Source organism: Peromyscus leucopus, chromosome 18, assembly GCF_004664715.2.
Source record: "Peromyscus leucopus breed LL Stock chromosome 18, UCI_PerLeu_2.1, whole genome shotgun sequence".
In the NCBI taxonomy this organism is placed as follows: Eukaryota; Metazoa; Chordata; class Mammalia; order Rodentia; family Cricetidae; genus Peromyscus; species Peromyscus leucopus.
The window spans coordinates 15,243,873-15,262,829 of NC_051078.1; the positions used below are offsets into that span (position 1 = coordinate 15,243,873).

The 18,957-nt window shown below is 40.5% G+C and overlaps 1 protein-coding gene across 3 annotated transcripts in view; it reads left to right on the forward strand.

Moving 5' to 3' along the window:
- The window catches only part of Tbc1d15 (TBC1 domain family member 15), a 54,369-nt gene that overhangs the window by 344 nt on the left and 35,068 nt on the right, over nucleotides 1-18,957 (forward strand). For 2 of the 3 annotated variants that reach the window (XM_028877976.2, XM_037196763.1), the window contains exons 2-4: nucleotides 14,111-14,209; nucleotides 14,813-14,887; nucleotides 16,772-16,910. In XM_028877976.2, the coding sequence (XP_028733809.1) occupies nucleotides 14,111-14,209; nucleotides 14,813-14,887; nucleotides 16,772-16,910 (313 nt within the window). Of the gene's footprint in view, nucleotides 1-140; nucleotides 228-14,110; nucleotides 14,210-14,812; nucleotides 14,888-16,771; nucleotides 16,911-18,957 lie in introns of those variants that run through there. The other variant, XM_037196762.1, reaches the window with a different exon arrangement.

The following is an 18,957-nucleotide window of genomic DNA, read 5'->3' on the forward strand; positions in this document are numbered from 1 at the left end:
CGGAGCGTGAATCTGCGCCTGCCCGCACCCCGTGATTCTTGCTCTTCCGACGCCAGAGCCCCCCCTTTTTGTTGTTGTCCAAGCCTTGGAGGCGCCACCCTGCCTTGGATGCCTCGGCGTCTATCTCGTCCCCATCTCGAGGAGCCGAGCTCGGCAGCGCTGTGCTTCCCGGAGCTTGGGGTCCTCTCGGCCAACGACCCGGTTGGTTGATGGCTGTGAGCAGCAAGGTGCGTTTCCACGGAGGGCGAGCTTGGGCGATCGACACCGGCCCAGGCTTAGCTAGCTAGTAAAAAGCCTTTTGTGAAAACCTGTCTTTCCTAGACGTCTCCGGGGGGGCGTTTCTATGGGGGTGTCTGTCAGGGCTGTTTTGCGGAGGCTTGTCAGTGACACCCTCCTGGTGGGTTGGGAGCTAGCATTAGGTGCGGAGGAGATATTCTTTTTTTTTTTTTTTTAAATATATACTGCCAGTTTACATTCAGAGGGAGGGCTTTTGCCTATCTAGGGTTATCTGCTTCTTGACATGCACCTGGCGTGATTTCCCAGGGCAGAGTTATTTCGCAAACGTCCGTGACAGACTGGTAATGACTCAGAGAACACTAAGGATTGTTTACTGGTTGTAGATAGCTTTCACTGTTCCTTCAGCTCCACAGATATTCTCCTTGCTGCATTTCACCCCAAATTTTGAATGATTTCAACACGTTTGTGGAGTAACAGATTGGGCTGTGGAGTAACAAATAACGACCTTATCTTCGCTGTTGATCTGAATTGTGACCTTGGAAAACTGGAGAATGAAGCCTTCTCTGTTCCTTTTTTATCTGCAGAATGGAAGGGAGGCGTCTGGTACTGGAGCTCTTAGGAGTACTGAACAGACAAGAATGTATATATGTACATCTTTTTGCTCTTTCAAATAATAAGTTGGGCATCCTTTCAGGATTACTTATATCCTTGTCAGTTTTAGTCTTTTTTTGTATTTGAGGTGAATGCTAATCATCTCTTGACTCCTTGCAAATTAGAAAGTTATCCTGTTGATGTTTTCATTTGGGCAGATCTAATCTGGCACTTTTCTGTCATTGTTTATTTGTTTTGTTTTTCCAGACAGGCTTTCTCTGTAGCACTGGCTATCCTGGAAATCACCAGATTGGCCTTGAACTCAACAGAGATCCGCTTGCCCCTGCCTCCCAAGTGCTGGAATCAAAGGTGTGCACCACCACCACCACCATCACCACCATCACCACCATCACCACCATCACCACCACCACCACCACCACCACCACCACCACCACCACCACCACCACGACCACAACCACGCTAATCTGGCCCAGCCCTTTCTGAGACATCTTTACAATTTAAATTGCACTCTTCTTTTCCAGGTTGCATTAGTTCCGATAGAACCTTTGATAAAGCAGTTGTGAAACATATGGTGCTCTCCCCCTGCTACAGCTGATGTTACTGTTCATGGACTTCTTAAAATTTAAGAATATCAGCTGGGTGGTGGGGCATGCCTTTAATCCCAGCACTCAGAAGGCAGAGGCAGGTGGATCTCTGCTAGTTGGAGGCCAGCCTGGGCTACAGAGAGAAACCCTGTCTCGAAAAACCAAAGAATGTCTTGTATTTTGTAACTGCTTCATCACCTTATTTGAATGAACATTCATGTCTATTCCCATCAGGCCACTGAAACTGCCCTTCCTATACCAAAATAGGCTCTCCTTTTCATTGGCCGTCTTGATCAGCAAAATGTATGGAGTCTTCCCTTAGTAAGATATGTTCTGTCTTAATCATTCTGGTGTCTTCATTCTTCTAGCTGCCTGTAAAACCGACTTCACGGCATTCTGCGCTGTATTTTTCTTTTCTTTTTTCTTTTTTTTTTTATGCAAAACTGTCCTTTGCTTTATCAAAACGGATGAGAAATCTTTACTTTGTTAAAGAATCCAAACTGATGACCTTGCCATGAAAAGACACATGCCTTATGCTTTCCCACTTAGCTGTCTTTTTGTTCAGACAGAGGGAATGTGGTAGACGTGAGTAGGCCAGTTTTTAATCTCTTTCCTGTCTCTTCCAGAGTTCAGCCTTGACTATTGTTTAGTTCAGAATTACAGTTGTGGATGTTATAACAAAGTCACAAAAGATTCAGTTGTGATAGTTAGAAAGGACAAGACAAGCCCCATGTTAAAGGAGCAAACGCTAGGCTGCCAGCTCTAAATGTCAGTGTTGACATCTAGCATGTAGAGTAACTATGTAGAACCCTGATTTCCTTTGCTTTGAGGGCCTGTGGGGGATGAAGGCAGTTAACTGTTTTTATCAGAGTAGGAAAGAAAGGTAAAGGTTAAAAGCTGAGAGTGGAGCCAACTTGGCGTCAGAAATAAACCACATAGTGGGGCCTTCAGCCAAACTCATCTCCCTGCTTCCGGCTCCTTGTCTGTAACACAGTACCTACTTTACGGTAGGGTTTTGGGGATTAATGACTGACTATATTGGAATGTGGCCAGACTTTAGTAGATGCTGGGCAAGTGTTACTCTTTGTCTCAGTTTCCTTGAAATTGATTGGTTGGATGGATATGGCAGAATTTTAAAACTCATATATTTTTTGATATGGGGGTGGGCTTTATTTTCAGTTATCTCTTTTTCATCCTTATTGTTTTAGGAATTGAAAAATATCATGTTTCAGAAGTGTTGCCACTTCAGTTGTGAGCCTCGCCTTTAAGACCTGAGCCATCTGTGCGTGGCAAAAGGTCGTAGATGGTTTGATGATGAGTAAATGTCATTATGCTATGGCAGTGGTTGAGGAGATAGTCCTCATTGCTTAGGATCAAACTGGGTTCAAGTGCTTGTAGTTGTATGACTTTGGGAAAATTATTTAGCTTTCCTGTGCCCATTACCCACTTTCATAAAGTGGTATCGATATACTTCCATTATGGAGCTGTTGGTGGATTAAAAGTTGATACTGCAGAATCTGTACAGTAGTTCTTGGCCTCAAGCCTGTGCTCAATAAACATTAGCTGCTATTTACTGCTAAGGAACATCTTTCAGGTTTTTTTTTTTTTCAAGATTTTAAGGTTAGTATTGGTTTTGGATAGTTATTTATTCATGCTGACAATTTTCTACAGTACATAATATGCAAATAATATAGTTATGAAATAGAGGAAAGTATATAATGTTGGGGACTAAATGCTGTTGGTTATTTAGTTAAGCTCTAGTGAGCTACTATTTGGCTGTGTTTTCTATCAGCCAAAGTAGAGAGAAATCTGTTCAATAGTAAGAATTTGGGACTTATGATAGAATAAAAGACCTCCCTCCAAACAAACAAACTGGTTTCTGGAGATTAGACCACAACACTTGGTCTCCTGTGACTCTTTTGTACTGTGTAATGTAAGTGTGATTACATAGTGTGCCTGTGTCCTTTTGGTGAACGGAAATCCAAAGCAGAACCACCCCCAAACAGCCTGTAATGCATGCCAGTGCATAGTTTAGTAAATACGGAGCACCAATATTATGTATTGGGTTCTCTGATGGTTGGTCAGTTTGTATGTCTTAGGTTTCTATTGCTGTGATGAACCGCCATGACCAAAAGTGACCTGGGGAGGAAAGAGCTTAGCTTAGCTTAGAACTCCCAGGTCACAGTCCAACACAAAGGAAGTCCGGGCAGGAACTGAAGCAGAGACCACAGAAGAACACTGCTTGCGCCTCTGGTTTGCTCAGTTTGCTTTTCCTATAAACCCCAGGTCCACCTGCACAGTGGCCTGGGCCCTTCGGCATCAATCACTAATCAAGAAAATACCTTACAGGTTTGCCTACAGGACAGTCTTCTCAATTAAGAGTATTCTCTTTTGAATGACTCTGCTTTTGTCAACTTGACAAAAAAACAAAAAACAAACGAACAAACAAAAACCCGACCAACACAATGTGGATGGGTCCATTCTTGAATATATTGCATTTTCTTGGAATTTTTGAAAGTGGGATTGAGTTCGATTGATAACCCTGTTTAGTTCTTAGAAGTTAGCTTATCTGCCTTGCTGTGTACTTATAGAACCACATTATGGAAAGGGGACCAAATAGGGAGGGTGACATGCTCCTGTGGATGTTAAGATAAGAAGGAGAAACATTGTAACAACCATTCTGCTTCAGTTTCTACAGATGAACAGAACTGAATTAGCTGAATGAAAGAAAGGAAAAAAGATAGCTTGAAAGAATTTTGGCATGTGTATGTATCCGTTCTTAGGGCTGACCATTTGGTATAGGATAACCAATGGGTGTGCTCTTCCTGGAGAAGACTGTTTCTCCTGCTCTCAGCCTTCCTTAGTTGCTTCAGTTTTGGGTCTAGAGTGGAGACCTGGTGAGCTTTCCTCCATACATTTTAGCATGTCTACTGTCCTTATTCAGCTCATGTTTGGGCAGTCATCTTGGTGAGACTTAATGAGTGTGTAGTTTCTGACACTCATAGGAAATACAATCTCACAGGAAACTCCCTGGACTTTAGCTCTTACAGTCTTTCTGTACCCTCTTCAAAAATGGTCCGTTGGACATAGGTGCGACGGGAGTGTTTTGTAGATGTATCCACCGGGACTGGGCTCCAACTCTGTATTTTGGTTGGTTGCGGTTTTCTGTAGTGGTCTCTGTTGTGAAGAGAAGTTTCCTTGGTGAGAGGCGAAGACTGCACTTAGGGTGGGTGTAAGGACAGATGTTGACATATTGTTGTTAGGATTGTGCTGCTTTAGTCAAATGGTGCGTGTAGGTTCTTCAAGATCAGTGACTTTACTAGCCCTGGGTAGTTGGCTAGGTTCCCAGTACCAGGCCAAGTGATTTCCCTCTTGTTGAGTGGGAAAAAATGCTTTATTCATTTTTTTGAGGCAGGGTCTATCGTAGTTTAGGTGGCCTTGAACTTGCTAGGTAGCTGAGGGTGTCTTTGAACATTGGATTTCCCCAGCTTCACGTCCCAGATTCTGGGATTACAGGCCCCCTCCACCGTACTGGGTTTTCTTGGTTCTGGGACAGAATCCTCTTTGCTTTGTGTATACTGGGCACTCTACCAGCACCCCAAGAATATTCTTGTATCTAGTAGATTTTCCTGGAGACCTTTATTTCCCTTAGATGAAATTGTATACTGTGGTAGTTAACTAGGGTCCTAGAAGAATATGCCCTTTAAATTTTTTATGGTATTCTTTGACTTAACAAACATTTGGATACCAGTTATTATGCTGGGTTCTTTGTATGTAAGGGTGATTAAATATGGATTTTGCTTTGTTTTGTCTCCTTGGTTTATTGAGACCTGATCTCATAGTACAGTCTGGTCTTGAACTTACTATGGAGCCCAGTGCTAGCCTGCTTTCACCTCCTGGTGCTGGGATTACTATTGTTTCTCACACTGGACTTCAGATTGTATTGTTTAAAAATTTTAATAATATTTATTATTGTGCATATGGGGCATGATACAGCATGTGTGTGGAGGTCAGATAACAGCTTTCAGGAGTCACAACGTAAAGGCATGGTCCTCGCCCACATGGGAGCCTCTGGGGTTGAACTGGTTGCCCTGCCTGCTTTTTGTGCCTTTCGTTTTTTTGTGCTCCAATGTATATGTCATTGCCAATTTAAGAGAGGCCATTCATTGAGTCGTTTGATGACTCCTCAGGCCGCTAAGTTGTTTTTCTCTCTCTCATGGCTGACATTTTTGTTGTGCATACTGATGTCCGTAAGAAGCCACAGACCTGCCTTTCATTGAGTATTGCTACGCTTCTGTGTCTCAATGGCTTACTCAGAATTTCCAGCCGTACCTCAGTAAATAACCTCTCCATGTCTCAGTTGTATCTTTGACTCTTCTTCCCTTCACCTCCCAAAATTAAATTACAAAGTCCTATTATTTTGACTTTCTAAATATCTCCTAGCCATCTACCTTCCCTTATTTCTACCCCCACTGACTTAGTTGATGCTGTTCCGAATCCCTCCACTTGGATTATTGCAGCTGTTCTTTATTGGCCCCTTAGACAACATACTGTCTTAGAAAAGGCAAGGCAGACCACAGCCATTCCCCTGTCAGAACTCTAGTGGTCTTTGTCTTCAGGATAAACTTCAAACTCCTAAGTTCCTTAGCTGGAGTTGGAGAAATAACTGAAAATGTCTTCTTCCTCCAGAAACTGAAGATCGGGCTCTTGTAAATTAGGTGAGGTGGAATGGGCAGTGGGTAGAAAGAAAGAAGAGTCTGACAGTCTTGTGCTCTTTTGGAGGATTGGCAGAAATTGTTTGTAGAGAGGAGGGGGAGTCATGTTTGAGGAACTGTATTCACATAGAAAAACACATGAGATTTTCAGGGCACAGGTAGACTCAGAGTGGGCACAGGCAGAAAGATTGTGTCAGGAGGTATAATGTCACCATCGAGGTGAAGGGTGGAGTCCAAAGGAACTGGAATTGTTATGATGTAATCAGATGTATAGTTTATACAAATGAATTGTAGAGCTACTTATTACACACCTTACACAAAGAATTAGATGACAGATTGGAAGAATGTATGAGAGCAAATGACTCCAGATAAGGTGAGGGGCCAGTGTCACAGAAAGGCTGACAGATTATAGTGTATCGGGTTGGGATGGGGAAAGGCCTTAGGGTGATTGACTGGTTGAGATGGTAATATATGAAGAGCAGGTTTATGAGAACATAATAGTTTAAGATGCATGTGGCTATGGAGGTGGGGATAGCAGTGAGGGGCTTAGATGCTGTGGAGCCCAGCAACATGTTTGAGCTCATGGTGGCTTTCCTTGGGGATACTTTCTGTAACTAAAAGCTTAGATTGTTTTCTGTAGATTACTTTATAAAATTCACACGACTAAGTGAATGTTATGCAGTAGCTACTGAGTTTCCATATTTGGAGAGATTTAGGGCAAGAATTTTACCTTAACCTTACTAATGAGTATTTTAGTTGAATGCTCTTCATTTATCTTTAGTTTTTGAAAGTGGTTGGTGGCAATATAAATAGCTCAGTTTCACATCAGTATAGAAACTACAAAAGCCCACCACCGTGCTGTGCATGTTCTCTTTTCAGCTTTGCTAGAGCATGGCTTTAAATTCCAAAATGCAGAAGGGCATCTATTTCTGTCTGCCAAGTTGAATGTAGTTGCCTTGTTGTCTAATTTTTGCTCTTTAATTTTAACTTTTGTTGTTGGATGGAGGTCAGCAAATTTGTTATAAAGCATTGCTATTGCCCCTCAGCTCTTTTGTTTAATTATTATTACCATTGTCCTTCTTCTCAACATCATTTGAGCAGCAGCAGCTCATGAAAACCAGGCTTGGCCCTGAACTTGTTATGGCTGAGGAGGACCTTGAACTCTGTCCTTCTGCCTCAGCCTCCCAAGTGCTGGGATTATAGGCGTGTGCTACAATTCCTGGTTTTAGAGTTATTTTAATGATCTGACTTAGTTGCTTTGCTATTAGTGTTAGTAGGACACCATTAGAAGTTCTGTAGGAGTGCAAGCTTGCACGGCAGACCTCTGGAGGTCTCAGAACAATTTTTAGAGTTCCTTCTGTCCTTCAGCGGTGTGGGTCCTGGGGGTTGAACTTGGATTGTCAGGCTTGGCAGCAAGTAGTTTAACTCAATAAGCCATCTCATTGGCCCATATTATGAGATTTATTTATTGGTTGTGTAGGTGTGTGTGTGTGTGTGTGTGTGTGTGTGTATTGGAAGGGATGCATGCCGTGGCACTTGGGTGGAGGTCAGAGGACATTTGAGAGTTCTTTCCTTTTACTCTCTGGGTTTTAGTTAATGAACTTGGTTATCAGGTTTGGTGTCAAGTGCCTTTACCTGCTGAGCTATTTCATTTGCCTACGATTGCACTCTTTATGTAAATAAACATGCACCTTTATTTCATTAGTATGCAAATTACTTTCATTTTTAACAAATGGTAAAATTAAGTGCATATCAAAGTTTTTTGGAATGAATTTCTTTATGACTTATTAGTAAATGTTTGATGCCTTTGTACCTGGAGCTGTGTAAGATTTCTTCAGTGAAAAAGCATTGAAAAAGGAAACAGTTTAAGATGCCCTGGTGTGTCATGTTGTAAGGTACTAGTACACACATACATACATACAGACACACACACACACACACACACACAACCAAACCAAAAACTCGAAACGAATTCTCCAAATTCTAGAGAAAATTTTGGCATGCCTGTTACATTGTTTATCTTCCTGCTCACTTCTCTGGCACAAATGCTTGATAAGTGTATTGAACTGAGTTTGCAGTCAGTATAGCCCCTAAAAGTGGTAAATCTGAATGCCCTGATCCTTATTTAGCTCTCAGTGGAGACACCTAGTTCCCAGTTACTTGGGGGTGTGATCTTCAGCTTCATTAAAAAAGAAAGAAAGAAACAAAACAAAACCCCCATTTTTTGAGTGTGGATCAGATCTTTAAAATTTTTTTAAAAAGATTTAAAAATTTTATTTATGTGCATGAATGTATTACCTGCATGTGTGTGTATGCACCACATGCATGCCTAGTGCCATGAAATTGGAAGAGGGTATCAGATCCTTTGGAGCTAGAGTTGAGTGAGGATGGTTGTGAGCCACTATGTCAGTCCTGGGAACTGAACTCTGGTCCTCTGTAAGCAACAAATGCTCTTAACGATTGAACTATCTCTAGCCTTTGCCTCTTCACTGAAAGTATCTCTACATATGCCGTGTATATATCCTTATATTGGTTTTTATAGTGTAAAAACAATAGTCTTTAACCTGTTGTGATATGTGTGTGTGTGTGTGTGTGTGTATTTTATGTATATATACATACATACACAATACACATACACATATATGAGGTGTAGTCGACAAATACCAGGCTTTGTGTATTTAGGGTGTGCAGTTTAGTAACTTTGGATAGGTGTACACTGTGAATCTCTGGACATTAATCAAGATAGTGTCATTTTTTCCATCTGTACAGTTACTAGTAATTCATCATAGTCTGTCACTTTGTTCATCTGCCCGCAGATGACATCTGAACTGCTTTTTGCCATTTTTGATAGGCTTGCATTTTCTAGGACTTTATATGAATAGAACAATGTGATATGTAGTTCATTTTTGTTTGGTGTTGCTTGCTTTGTTCACAACAGTTGTGTGGAAATTCATTTGTAGTATTTGTGTCCTTAATTTCTTTTTATTGCTGTGTAATATTACACTGTATACTGTATATTGTTTACACCAGTTTATGAATGTTTGGATTATTTCCTTTGTCTGTTACAAATAAATATGCTCGGAACGTGGAGTCTTTATAAATGTATGCTTTCATTTTCTTGAGAAGTACCTAGGAGTAGAATGACTGGACTGTATGTGCTAGTTGTCTGTTAGTGTTTGAAAGCATTGCCAATCTTTTCCAAAGAGGGTAGGTGTCATTTTACACACCTCCAGGTAGGAAGGACGTTCCTGGTGCTCCACGGCTTCCTAACACTTACTCATTCTTTTTAATTACAGCTGTTCTGATAGACACACAGAATATTTCATTTGTGGTTTTAGTTTGCATTATAGTGATCAAAATGTTGTTGACTATTTTTTTCCTTGTGCTTATTTGCACAAAAATCTTTGTGTTATTTTATTTTAAACTTTGTTCATTTTCTTGTTCTTGAGTTTTGAGAGTTCTTTTTATATTCTGAATACAACTCCTTTTGATATAAGTTCATTGGGATCTTAGTTTATTTATGATGTTGTCCTAGTGAGTTTTTATAGTATTTTGAGCATATGGAATGCATTTATAATATTACTTTTAACATCATTCCCTCTTAATTTTGTTTCTGTCATTTTAGGGGCCACTTTTGATCTCAAGTAGTTAAAATTTGTAGAATTTTGTATATAATATACATATGTACTAAGAGATTGGAGTGATAAACCTGTGCTCTAAATAATTAATTATCATTCCCTTAAAAGCACATTGAAAGACTAAATAGTCAAAGGAATGATTAACCCAAGGATGAAGTGCAAAGGACTGTGCTTGTGTAGGATGTTAAAAGTTTGGATGGAGTGATTAGGCCAGACGCTCAGTCGCTGCTGCCTTGACTATAAACCTAAACACATTTAGAAGTTGAGTTTCAGTCTGGAGCAGCATCATTTCTGCATCTGGAATCACTGACTTTATTTGAATAAGAATAATTTCCAACCATAATATTAAAAAAGGGGTTCTGAGAGTTTAAAGTTACAGACTTCCTGGGGTGGGAGCTGGGGTGATGGTTCAGCAGTTAAGAGCACTTGATGTTCTTAACATAGGACCTTGGTTTGGTTTCCAGCAGCCACACATTCAAGTTAAATACAATTAGAAACTTTTTGGACTTCAGCTTATCAGTGTATAAAACAAGATGAGTCGAGCTAGTGTGTGTGGTTCCAGAGACTGGTTTCCTGTAGGGAAGCGACATGGAACATTTCTAGTACTTTTTCTTAAGGTTTACTTAGTTTATGAGTATGAGGGAGCGTGTATGTACCCTGTGTGTGCTTAGTGCCCTCAGAGGATGGAAGGTGTCAGATTCCCTGGGACTGGAGTTACAGATTGTTATGAGCTGCCATCCTTTCAAGAGCAACAGGTGCTTTTAACTGCCAAGCTGTCTGTCCAGCCCTCCAGTGGTTTTCTTTAGGTAATAGTGATTGAGCTTGGTGGAGGGAAGGCATCAGGATATCGGAAAGTTACTACTTTTGGTGTGCATGTGATCCCAAGAACAATTGCCAAGCAGTTTGTGCCTTCAGTTTGTTTATAGAATGAAGATGGAAATAATAGTATCTTTTATGACTGATGGGGGTTGACTGTGGGAGTGTGAGATCAGAATATTTAGAAAACAAAGTACTTTTCAATTAAAACTGCTATTACCTGTTTTTTTTTTAATGTGAAGTAAATTGCATCGTGCATGCAAATAATTCCGTGCAGTCTACCAAACATAGTGCTTTTTATAATTTGGTGGGAAATGGATACCCTGTGGATATCCAAGTTTAAGGATACTCAGGTTCCTTATATGAAACACCATGTAGAATTTGCATGTAATCTGTGCTTATCTTCTCCTATACTTTATTATAATACCTCTACAATGGAATTGCAGCTGTGCTGTATTGTTTAGGGGTAGTAAGGAAAATGTGCACATATTTAATCCAGATGCATCTTTTTGTATTAAATATTTTTTAATCTGGTTGGGTTGAATTTAGAGGCTGTAGAATCCACAGAGATGGGGGCTTCATCAAATTTATAGCTGATGCAAATCAGTCACGTACTTCATTCTGTTTGCCATTTCAGTCAGACTTAACTCATTTCTAGAAGTTAAAGTTATACCTTTGAATTTAGAAGACTAAACGAGACTGCCTTCCACAGACAGTACAAATATAGTTTAGAATTCTGAGTTTTGGGACATGTAGTTTTTCTCTCAAAAAAGCACTGCAGAGGAGCTGAGCATGGAGGTGTGTACTTGTGGCTGAGCCCCTGGGAGGTAGAGGCAGTTTTTCACGGAGTGTCTTATTTTCTCCAGCTACAATGAGTAAAAGTTTTGCTGGATATAGTAGTAGTCTGGGCTGGCATCTGTGTCTGGAGCACATCTGTCCTGGCCCTTCTGGCTTTTAGAGTCTCCTGAGAAGTGAGGTATTTTAATGGGTCTGCCTTTCTTGGTCTTTCTCCCTTGTAGCTTTTAATATTTTTTCTTTGTTCTGTTTAGTGTTCTGATTTATGGGCTTAGGGGGACTTTGTTTTCTGGTCCGGTCTGTTTGGTGTTCTGTATGCTTCTTGTACCTTAATAGACGTTTCCTTCTTTAAGTTAGGGAAATTTTTTTCTTAATGATTTTGTTGAAAATATTTTCTGTGTGTTTGACCTGGGTGTCCCCCCCCCCACTTCCTTTATTCCTATTATTCTTAGACTTGGTCTTTTCATAGTGTCCCAATTTCCTGGATGTTTTGTGCCTGGAGTTTTTGTGAATTTACTATTTTTTTTGACTGACGTATCCATTCCTTGTATTATTGTGTTTTCAGTGCCTAAGATTCTGTCTTCCACCTCTTGTATCTGTTGGGGAGGCTTGCCTCTGAGGTTCCTGTCCGGGTTCCTAAAGTCTTCATTTCCAGATTTCTCTCAGTTGGGTTGTCTTTAGTGATTCTGTTTCCACATTCAGGTCTTGAACTGTTTTACTCATATCTTTCCACTGTTGGTGCTTTTATAGATTTCTTTAAGGGATTTATTCATTTCCTCCTTAAGGACCTCTGTCATATTCATGAAGGTTGTTTTAAGGTATTTTTCTTCTGCTTCAGCTATGTTGGAATACTCAGGGCCTGCTATGGTGGGGTGCTGGGCTCTAGTGGAGACATATTGACTTTGTTGTTATTGTGTTTTTACACTGCTGTCTAGGCATTTGGGTTTGGGAAGATTATAATTCTAGGTGCTGATATCGATCTTATCTTTGTTGGGTGGGAATTTTGTTCCTTTGTTTCTGTTTTCTCTCTGGTTCTTAAGACTCTGGTGGCTGTGTGTTGCCAGTTGGGAAATTTTTCTGGGATCCTGATAGAGGTGACCATTGGGTGTTCCAGGTAAAATGTGTTCCTGGGTATTGGGAGCCGACACTTAGGAATGGGGGTAGGCTGGGGGTGGTGCTGAGGGGGTCCCTAGGAGGGAGGAAAGCAGGATGTTCCACCAGGATCTGCTCATTCCCCTGGGAATGGGACAGAGAGGAGAGGCCCCAGCAGAAGGCCTGCTGCAGAGCTGGGATGAGGCTGGAAGATTGGATTTGGAGGAATGGAGGGAGAGATGAAGACCTGCACTCAGTCTACTTGCTTCCCTGGTCAGAGTGGCCTGTGCGAAAGTTTCCAGGCAGTGCCTGCTGAAGTGGGGGACTAGGACAAAGCTATGGGTGTGTGTAGGGGAGGAGGGAGAAGATCTGTGTGATTAGCTGGAGACGGGGACAGGGTAAGGCCTGGAAGTACTCTTTAAAATTCCCATACCCTTCCTTGTAATTCTGTGCCTCTGTTATAAAAGCGTATCAGCGTGATCTTTTATAAGAATATGGCACTGTAGGAATACATGGGATGTACCTGTTTCTTCTATTTTATTGTTTGTTCTTTTGGATATGTTCATATGGATTTTCAGCTTGAGCTCAATGTTTACTTAAAATATTAAAATATTGGTGTTATTAGTCTTGTGTGGCTGGAAATAGAACCCAGGGCTTTGTGCCTGCTAGGCAAGTGTTCTATCATTGATGGTTAATTACCCCAGCTCCAGACTGTAGAGAGTTGAATTTATATATTAGACACATGGCAGTTAGTTCAACATCATTATTATAGAGATGGATAAAAGTGTGATTTTTACTAATCTGAAAAATAATTATCCATGTGTATTGAAGCAAATTTCCTTTTAATTTAGCCATGTTTGAAGTTTCTTTAAGTCTGTATGGTTTGTTTTGAACATTCCTAATCTGAAAATCCAGAATCTGAAGTGTCCCCAAAATGTAAAACGTTTTCAGTGCTGAGGTAACAACACTACAAGCAGAAAGTTCTACACCCCGACTTCACCTGTCTGGGCGCAGGTCAAGGCACAGTCACTCTAAACCTGTGACGTTATCTTTAGGCTGTGTGTAAGGCACACATAGAACACAATGAATACCTGAGTTTTCATGAGTCTGAATTCCTTCTTGTCCCAGTCGACCTGTGATACATTTGTATATGAGCTGATCAGACCTTGAACAGGTATAAGAAAACACTTTGGGGACTGAGAGATGGCCTAGCAGTTAAGACCACTGACTGTTCTTCTAGAGTACTCAGATTCAATTCCCAGCATGCTCATAGTTTACAATTGTCTACTAATCCCAGTTCCAGGGAGTCTGATGCCATCTTGTGGCCTCCACAGGCACCAGCCATGCAAATAGAACAAGACACACATGCCGGCAAACACCCACACACATAAGAAATTTAAAAAGTGAAAAAGAAGAAAACATCTCAGTTAATTTTGAGAACTGTTGCGATAAAAAGTGTGACTAGATCTGGGGCTCATTTAGTGAAGTACTTGTCATGTAAGCATGAGTTCAGCTCTCTAGCTCCCACTTGAGATGAACCTGCGTTGGAGAGCTGTGAATCAGTTCTGAGAAAGGAGAGAAGACACACACACACAATTATAATCATGTTTTGCTGTTCCAGATTATATATGAACAAGAAGGGGTATATATTCACTCATCTTGCGGAAAGGCCAGTGACCAAGACAGCTTAATTTCAGGAATATTACGTGTTTTAGAAAAGGTAAGTTTCTGTAAATGACTTATTTAATAATAGTTTATGATAGTGTTCTCTCTGGGGCTTTGAAGGAGAGTCATATGTAAGACACTGTATATTTGAACAATGGTTGTAAATTTAATATGGAAATAATGTTAGAAACAAAATACCTTAAGTACACCAATAAAAATCATGAAATATTTTAAATGTGTATGTAAATGTGGGCATGTTCGGGCACGCCTTTAATCTTAACCCAGCAGAGGCAGGTGGATCTTAGTGATTTTAGGGCCAGCCTGGTCTATATAGTGAGTTCCAAGATAGCTGGGATACCAGAGAGATCCTGTCTTGCCAAAAAGGAAAGAAAAAAAGGCATGTAGACATTATAGTAATATAATTTTTTCATAATGAATAATTAGAATTAAATTTTCATACCAATTATTGCTAAATAATGGTAATGTCAGCATGTGTAAAATACTAATATTTAAGGGCCTAAATTTTATTTTGCATTTAGAAATAAAAAATGGATTAAGAATGTAATATATTGATAAATTCTAAATATAATTCATGGTTTCTTTCTTCAGGATGCTCAAGTTATATTGATGAATTATATTTCATGATTTCTTTATGTAGGATGCTGAAGTAATAGTGGACTGGAGACCATTGGATGACGCATTAGATTCTTCTAGTATTCTGTGTGCTGGAAAGGTATTTTAAAAATACGACTAAGAGAATGATGTATGTTGTCTTTGTGTGTGTATATGTAAGCATGTAGGCAGCGTCTTGTTTCCCGCCCTGCCCTAATGCCCTCCCCTTTTTGCTGGTACTTTTTCTTCCCTACAGCAGTCCCTTTTTCCATGTGTCAGTCACATGCATTTTCCCCCTCCTCTCCATCCCTCAAGAGCCCCTACCCCCATCTCTTCTCTAGTCACACATAGGATTTGCTATGTAGACCAGGCTGGTCTTGAACTTGCACAGTCCTTCTGCTTCTGAAGTGCTGGGATCTCAGGCTTCTTGCCACCACACCCAACATAAAATGATCTTTATTTTCATTTGTGTATAATCTGTTTGCCCTCTGTGTTTCATTCGGACTCCATCCTTTGTTTAGACACTTGTCTTGGTATTTGGAGGGTTTTGTACTGTTAGGCTCAAATTTAATACCAGGTGCCCCAACGAGATTATGTTCTCTTTCATTATGGCTAGGCCTTCTAATAGTGGGATTGATTCTTCTCTGTGTGCGTGGCTAGTCTGTTCTCAGGTGGGAAACCCTGATGTCAAGTTCCCATTATTTTTATCAGGGCTAGCTCACTTTATCAGACTGGAAGTTAGAGATCCCTGCCCAGAAAGGTCAAGCTGGGACGTTAGTGATTGTACAACTCAACTGGACAGGAGACCTGGGAGTCTTGGCCTTTGCTATCTATGTGGGCTAACTCCCAGTTAAGCCTCCTGTTTTCATCCGTGCACTTGGTTTCCCATAGTCCAAAGACACCGTTTTACATCTTCTAATGAGTAGAGCTTTAGCCTTGGGGCTGGCAGGATAGCTCAGTAGGTACGGGTACTTCCTGCCACGCCTGAAGACCTGAATTTGATCTCCTGAAACCTACATGGTGGGAGAAAGAACTGGCTCCCAGAAGCTGTTCTCCAGCCTCCTGTGTGCACAGTGCATGGACATGGTAGTCGTGGCACCCTCAGAGTCTTAAAGACTAATACGAAGCACAAAACTCTAGTCTTCTGGGGTTTTGTTAATTTCCCGACTTAGAAAAACTTTAGAATTTATTTTTATGTGTGTGTGAGAGCGAGAGTGAGTGTGTGTATGTGTCTGTGTCTGTCTGCCTGTGTGTCTGTCTGCGTGCATGTGCGTGTGGAGGTCAGAGGACAACCTGTGGGAGTAAGTTCTGTTCTTTGACCCTGTGCATCCCAGGAATTGCCAGGCTTGGCAGCAAAAGCCTTCCCATACTCCTGCATCTCAGCACTCCCATTTGCTTGCTTTGCTCTCTGTTTCGCGTGAAGTTGGTAGGAGCTGTTTGTAGTCTAGGTATTTCTCTTTTGCTTGTGGTACTTAGAATCTCAGTCTCACTTTAACTTGAATACATTGTCCTTTGTAAAGGAGTAGATGTTCGGTTTTATTCTCTTTAAAGTCAAATGTTCTGTGGAGCTATACAGCATAGATATGTTGCTTTTAGCTAATTTTTATTGTCAGAAAACACATAATTAATTTTGGCTCAAGTAAATCACTGTAGTTAGTTATTTTCCATAAATCTTAAAATCTGGAAATTGGATGCTTTTTGCCTTTTGCTTTCTTTTCTCTTTTCGTGAGATGGCTGCTGTAGTTTTAGACATCACAACTCCATGCAAAACCGGACAGTGAGGAGCTGAGGTGAGACTTACTGTGGAAGGCAAGTGCTGCAGAAGCCCTGAGTTGGCTCCTCCACATAGTTGTTGGCAACCCTAGCTGCAAAGAGGGTGGTAAAGAGAGCAAGGGGAAAACTGGCATTGTGCTGTCTGCCCCGGCTTTCGGACGTCATTCCCGGGCTCAGATGTTACTCACCGGCATGTACCAGCTTCAGACTTAAATATTTGTTATTGTTTCAGGACTCCAGTTCAGTTGTAGAGTGGACCCAGGCCCCCAAAGAAAGAGCTCATCGAGGATCGGAACACCAGAACAGTTATGAAGCAGAGTGGGACATGGTTAATGCAGTGTCGTTTAAAAAGAAACCACATACCAATGGAGGTATGAGTTAAGTCTTTGCAATCTTAATCTGAACAGAAGTGCAAAGAAATGCTGTAATGTTCCTCTGTCAGGAAAGATGATCTATACTTCACTATGTATGCATAACTAATTTTGTCCTGTTTTTATTTTTTTGCTATTTCATTGCTGTGACTTCAAAGAGGATTTAGTTACTAATAGCAAAATAAGAAACACTTAAAAAAAGTAACTCTGGTAAACCCTATGTGGTGAGTGCACACTGGAGCTCAGCACTGGGAGGCTGAGCCAGGAGGATCCTGTGTTCAAAGGCAGACTGGCTCCATCTTTAGTTCCAGGCCAGCTGGGACAGCATAGCAAGACCCTGTCTTAAAAACAAAACAAAAGAAAGCACCCCCACCATGCTTTACTTAATCTAGTATTTTAAAAATCCTGTTATTTCATCCTGAGGCACCAGGGGGAGATGGAGTATACTGCTAAACTTTACTAAGCGGCCTTCAGTCTTTATTATGATTTTTTGTAGCTCATTTCTGTCTCTTGCATATGTTTAGTTACTGTTCCCCTTTGTATATTTAAATCTCTATTTACTATGTGGTGATTATAGGAAGAGCCAAGATAACAGTTTAATTTTATACATGCTAGTTCACATCAGAAAAATAGCTTGTATTCCATAGAATTCATGTATTATACCAAATATGATCTAACTAGTTCATATGATATGGCCAATTTATTTGTGATCACTTGTTAAAAAGTTGAGTATTTATATAGTTATAATGTTAGGTACTTTTTGTTTTACAGTATTGATTCCTTTGTGGGCAGATTGACTCTGGGCCCCTGGAGCTTGGGCATCAGTATTTTCCAGAATGTCTTCAGGTGGTTTTAATGTGTGGTCAGAGTTGAGAATTAGTAGTTGTGTAGTTGAGCCAGAAGCCACTTGTGACTTGTTCACAGTAGCTTGTGAAGTGAGGAGGCTTTGTTTTGCAACTGAAATGTTAGGGAAATAACTTTGATCAATGCATCTAATTATGCTAGCCGAGTTTTCTTGGGACAGTTTGATCCAAGTATGTGGTTTCACCTCCTTTCCCTCTTTCCTTTTTTCTGATAGTCCTAGGGAAACACCTTCTTTTCCTTCCTTTTCTTTGTCCGTCTTGAGCTAGCGTATGTCTCATTATGTAGCCCTGGCTGGCCTGGCACTCAGAGAGATCTGCCTGCCTCTGCCTCCTCAGCACTGAGATTAAAGGTGTGTGCTACCATGCCTGTCTAAGGAAATGATTTCTAAGAAGTTGAATTTCTTGAAAGATTTTAATATTTTATGTAAGTGCTTTTTGAAGTTTTTATTTTACTTGTTTCACACTTAGCCTTTACATTTTTTTACTTTGTATTTTCCCCCATTATTTATAAAGGAAAATTAAGGTACACCTTTAAAAATGGGTTATCAAACTCATTTAACTTGGTATTTCTTTTTTTTTTCCCGGAGCTGAGGACTGAACCCAGGGCCTTGTGCTTGCTAGGCAAGCACTCTACCACTGAGCTAAACCCAAACCCTTGGCATTTCTTAAGAACATGTAATGTTATACTTCAAATACTTTGCTTTTATAGCAGATTAGTGTTTTGAAACTGTTTACTTCCAGAAAAACACATTTTCATATTCTGGCTAGAATTCCAACCCAATAAAATGTCATGTTCTTGCTGTTAATTCTATTCAAGACATAGATTCAGTCAGCTGTTTGATTTCTCATTGTTCTTTTTGGCTATACACTTTTACTTCTCAGTATGTTGGAGGTACTTCCCATGTTCATTAGAACTCATGTGTGTTTTTCTTGTTGTTTAACCTGTGCTTTAAAGAGAAAGGACGCTCCAGATTAAGTCTTGGCTGCTCAAGTTTTCTTTTGTAGTCATGTCTGTCCAGATTTACTTGCAGATTACTATATGCTGACGTGGGGTCCTATTGACTTGCATTTATTGAGCATGCTTTTGGTTACCTCATATGTTTTAGCTTTCTCTAGTACTGGAGATGTACCTGGAAACAAGATGTACCACCTTCCCCTTATTTTTATTTTTTGAGACAGGCATC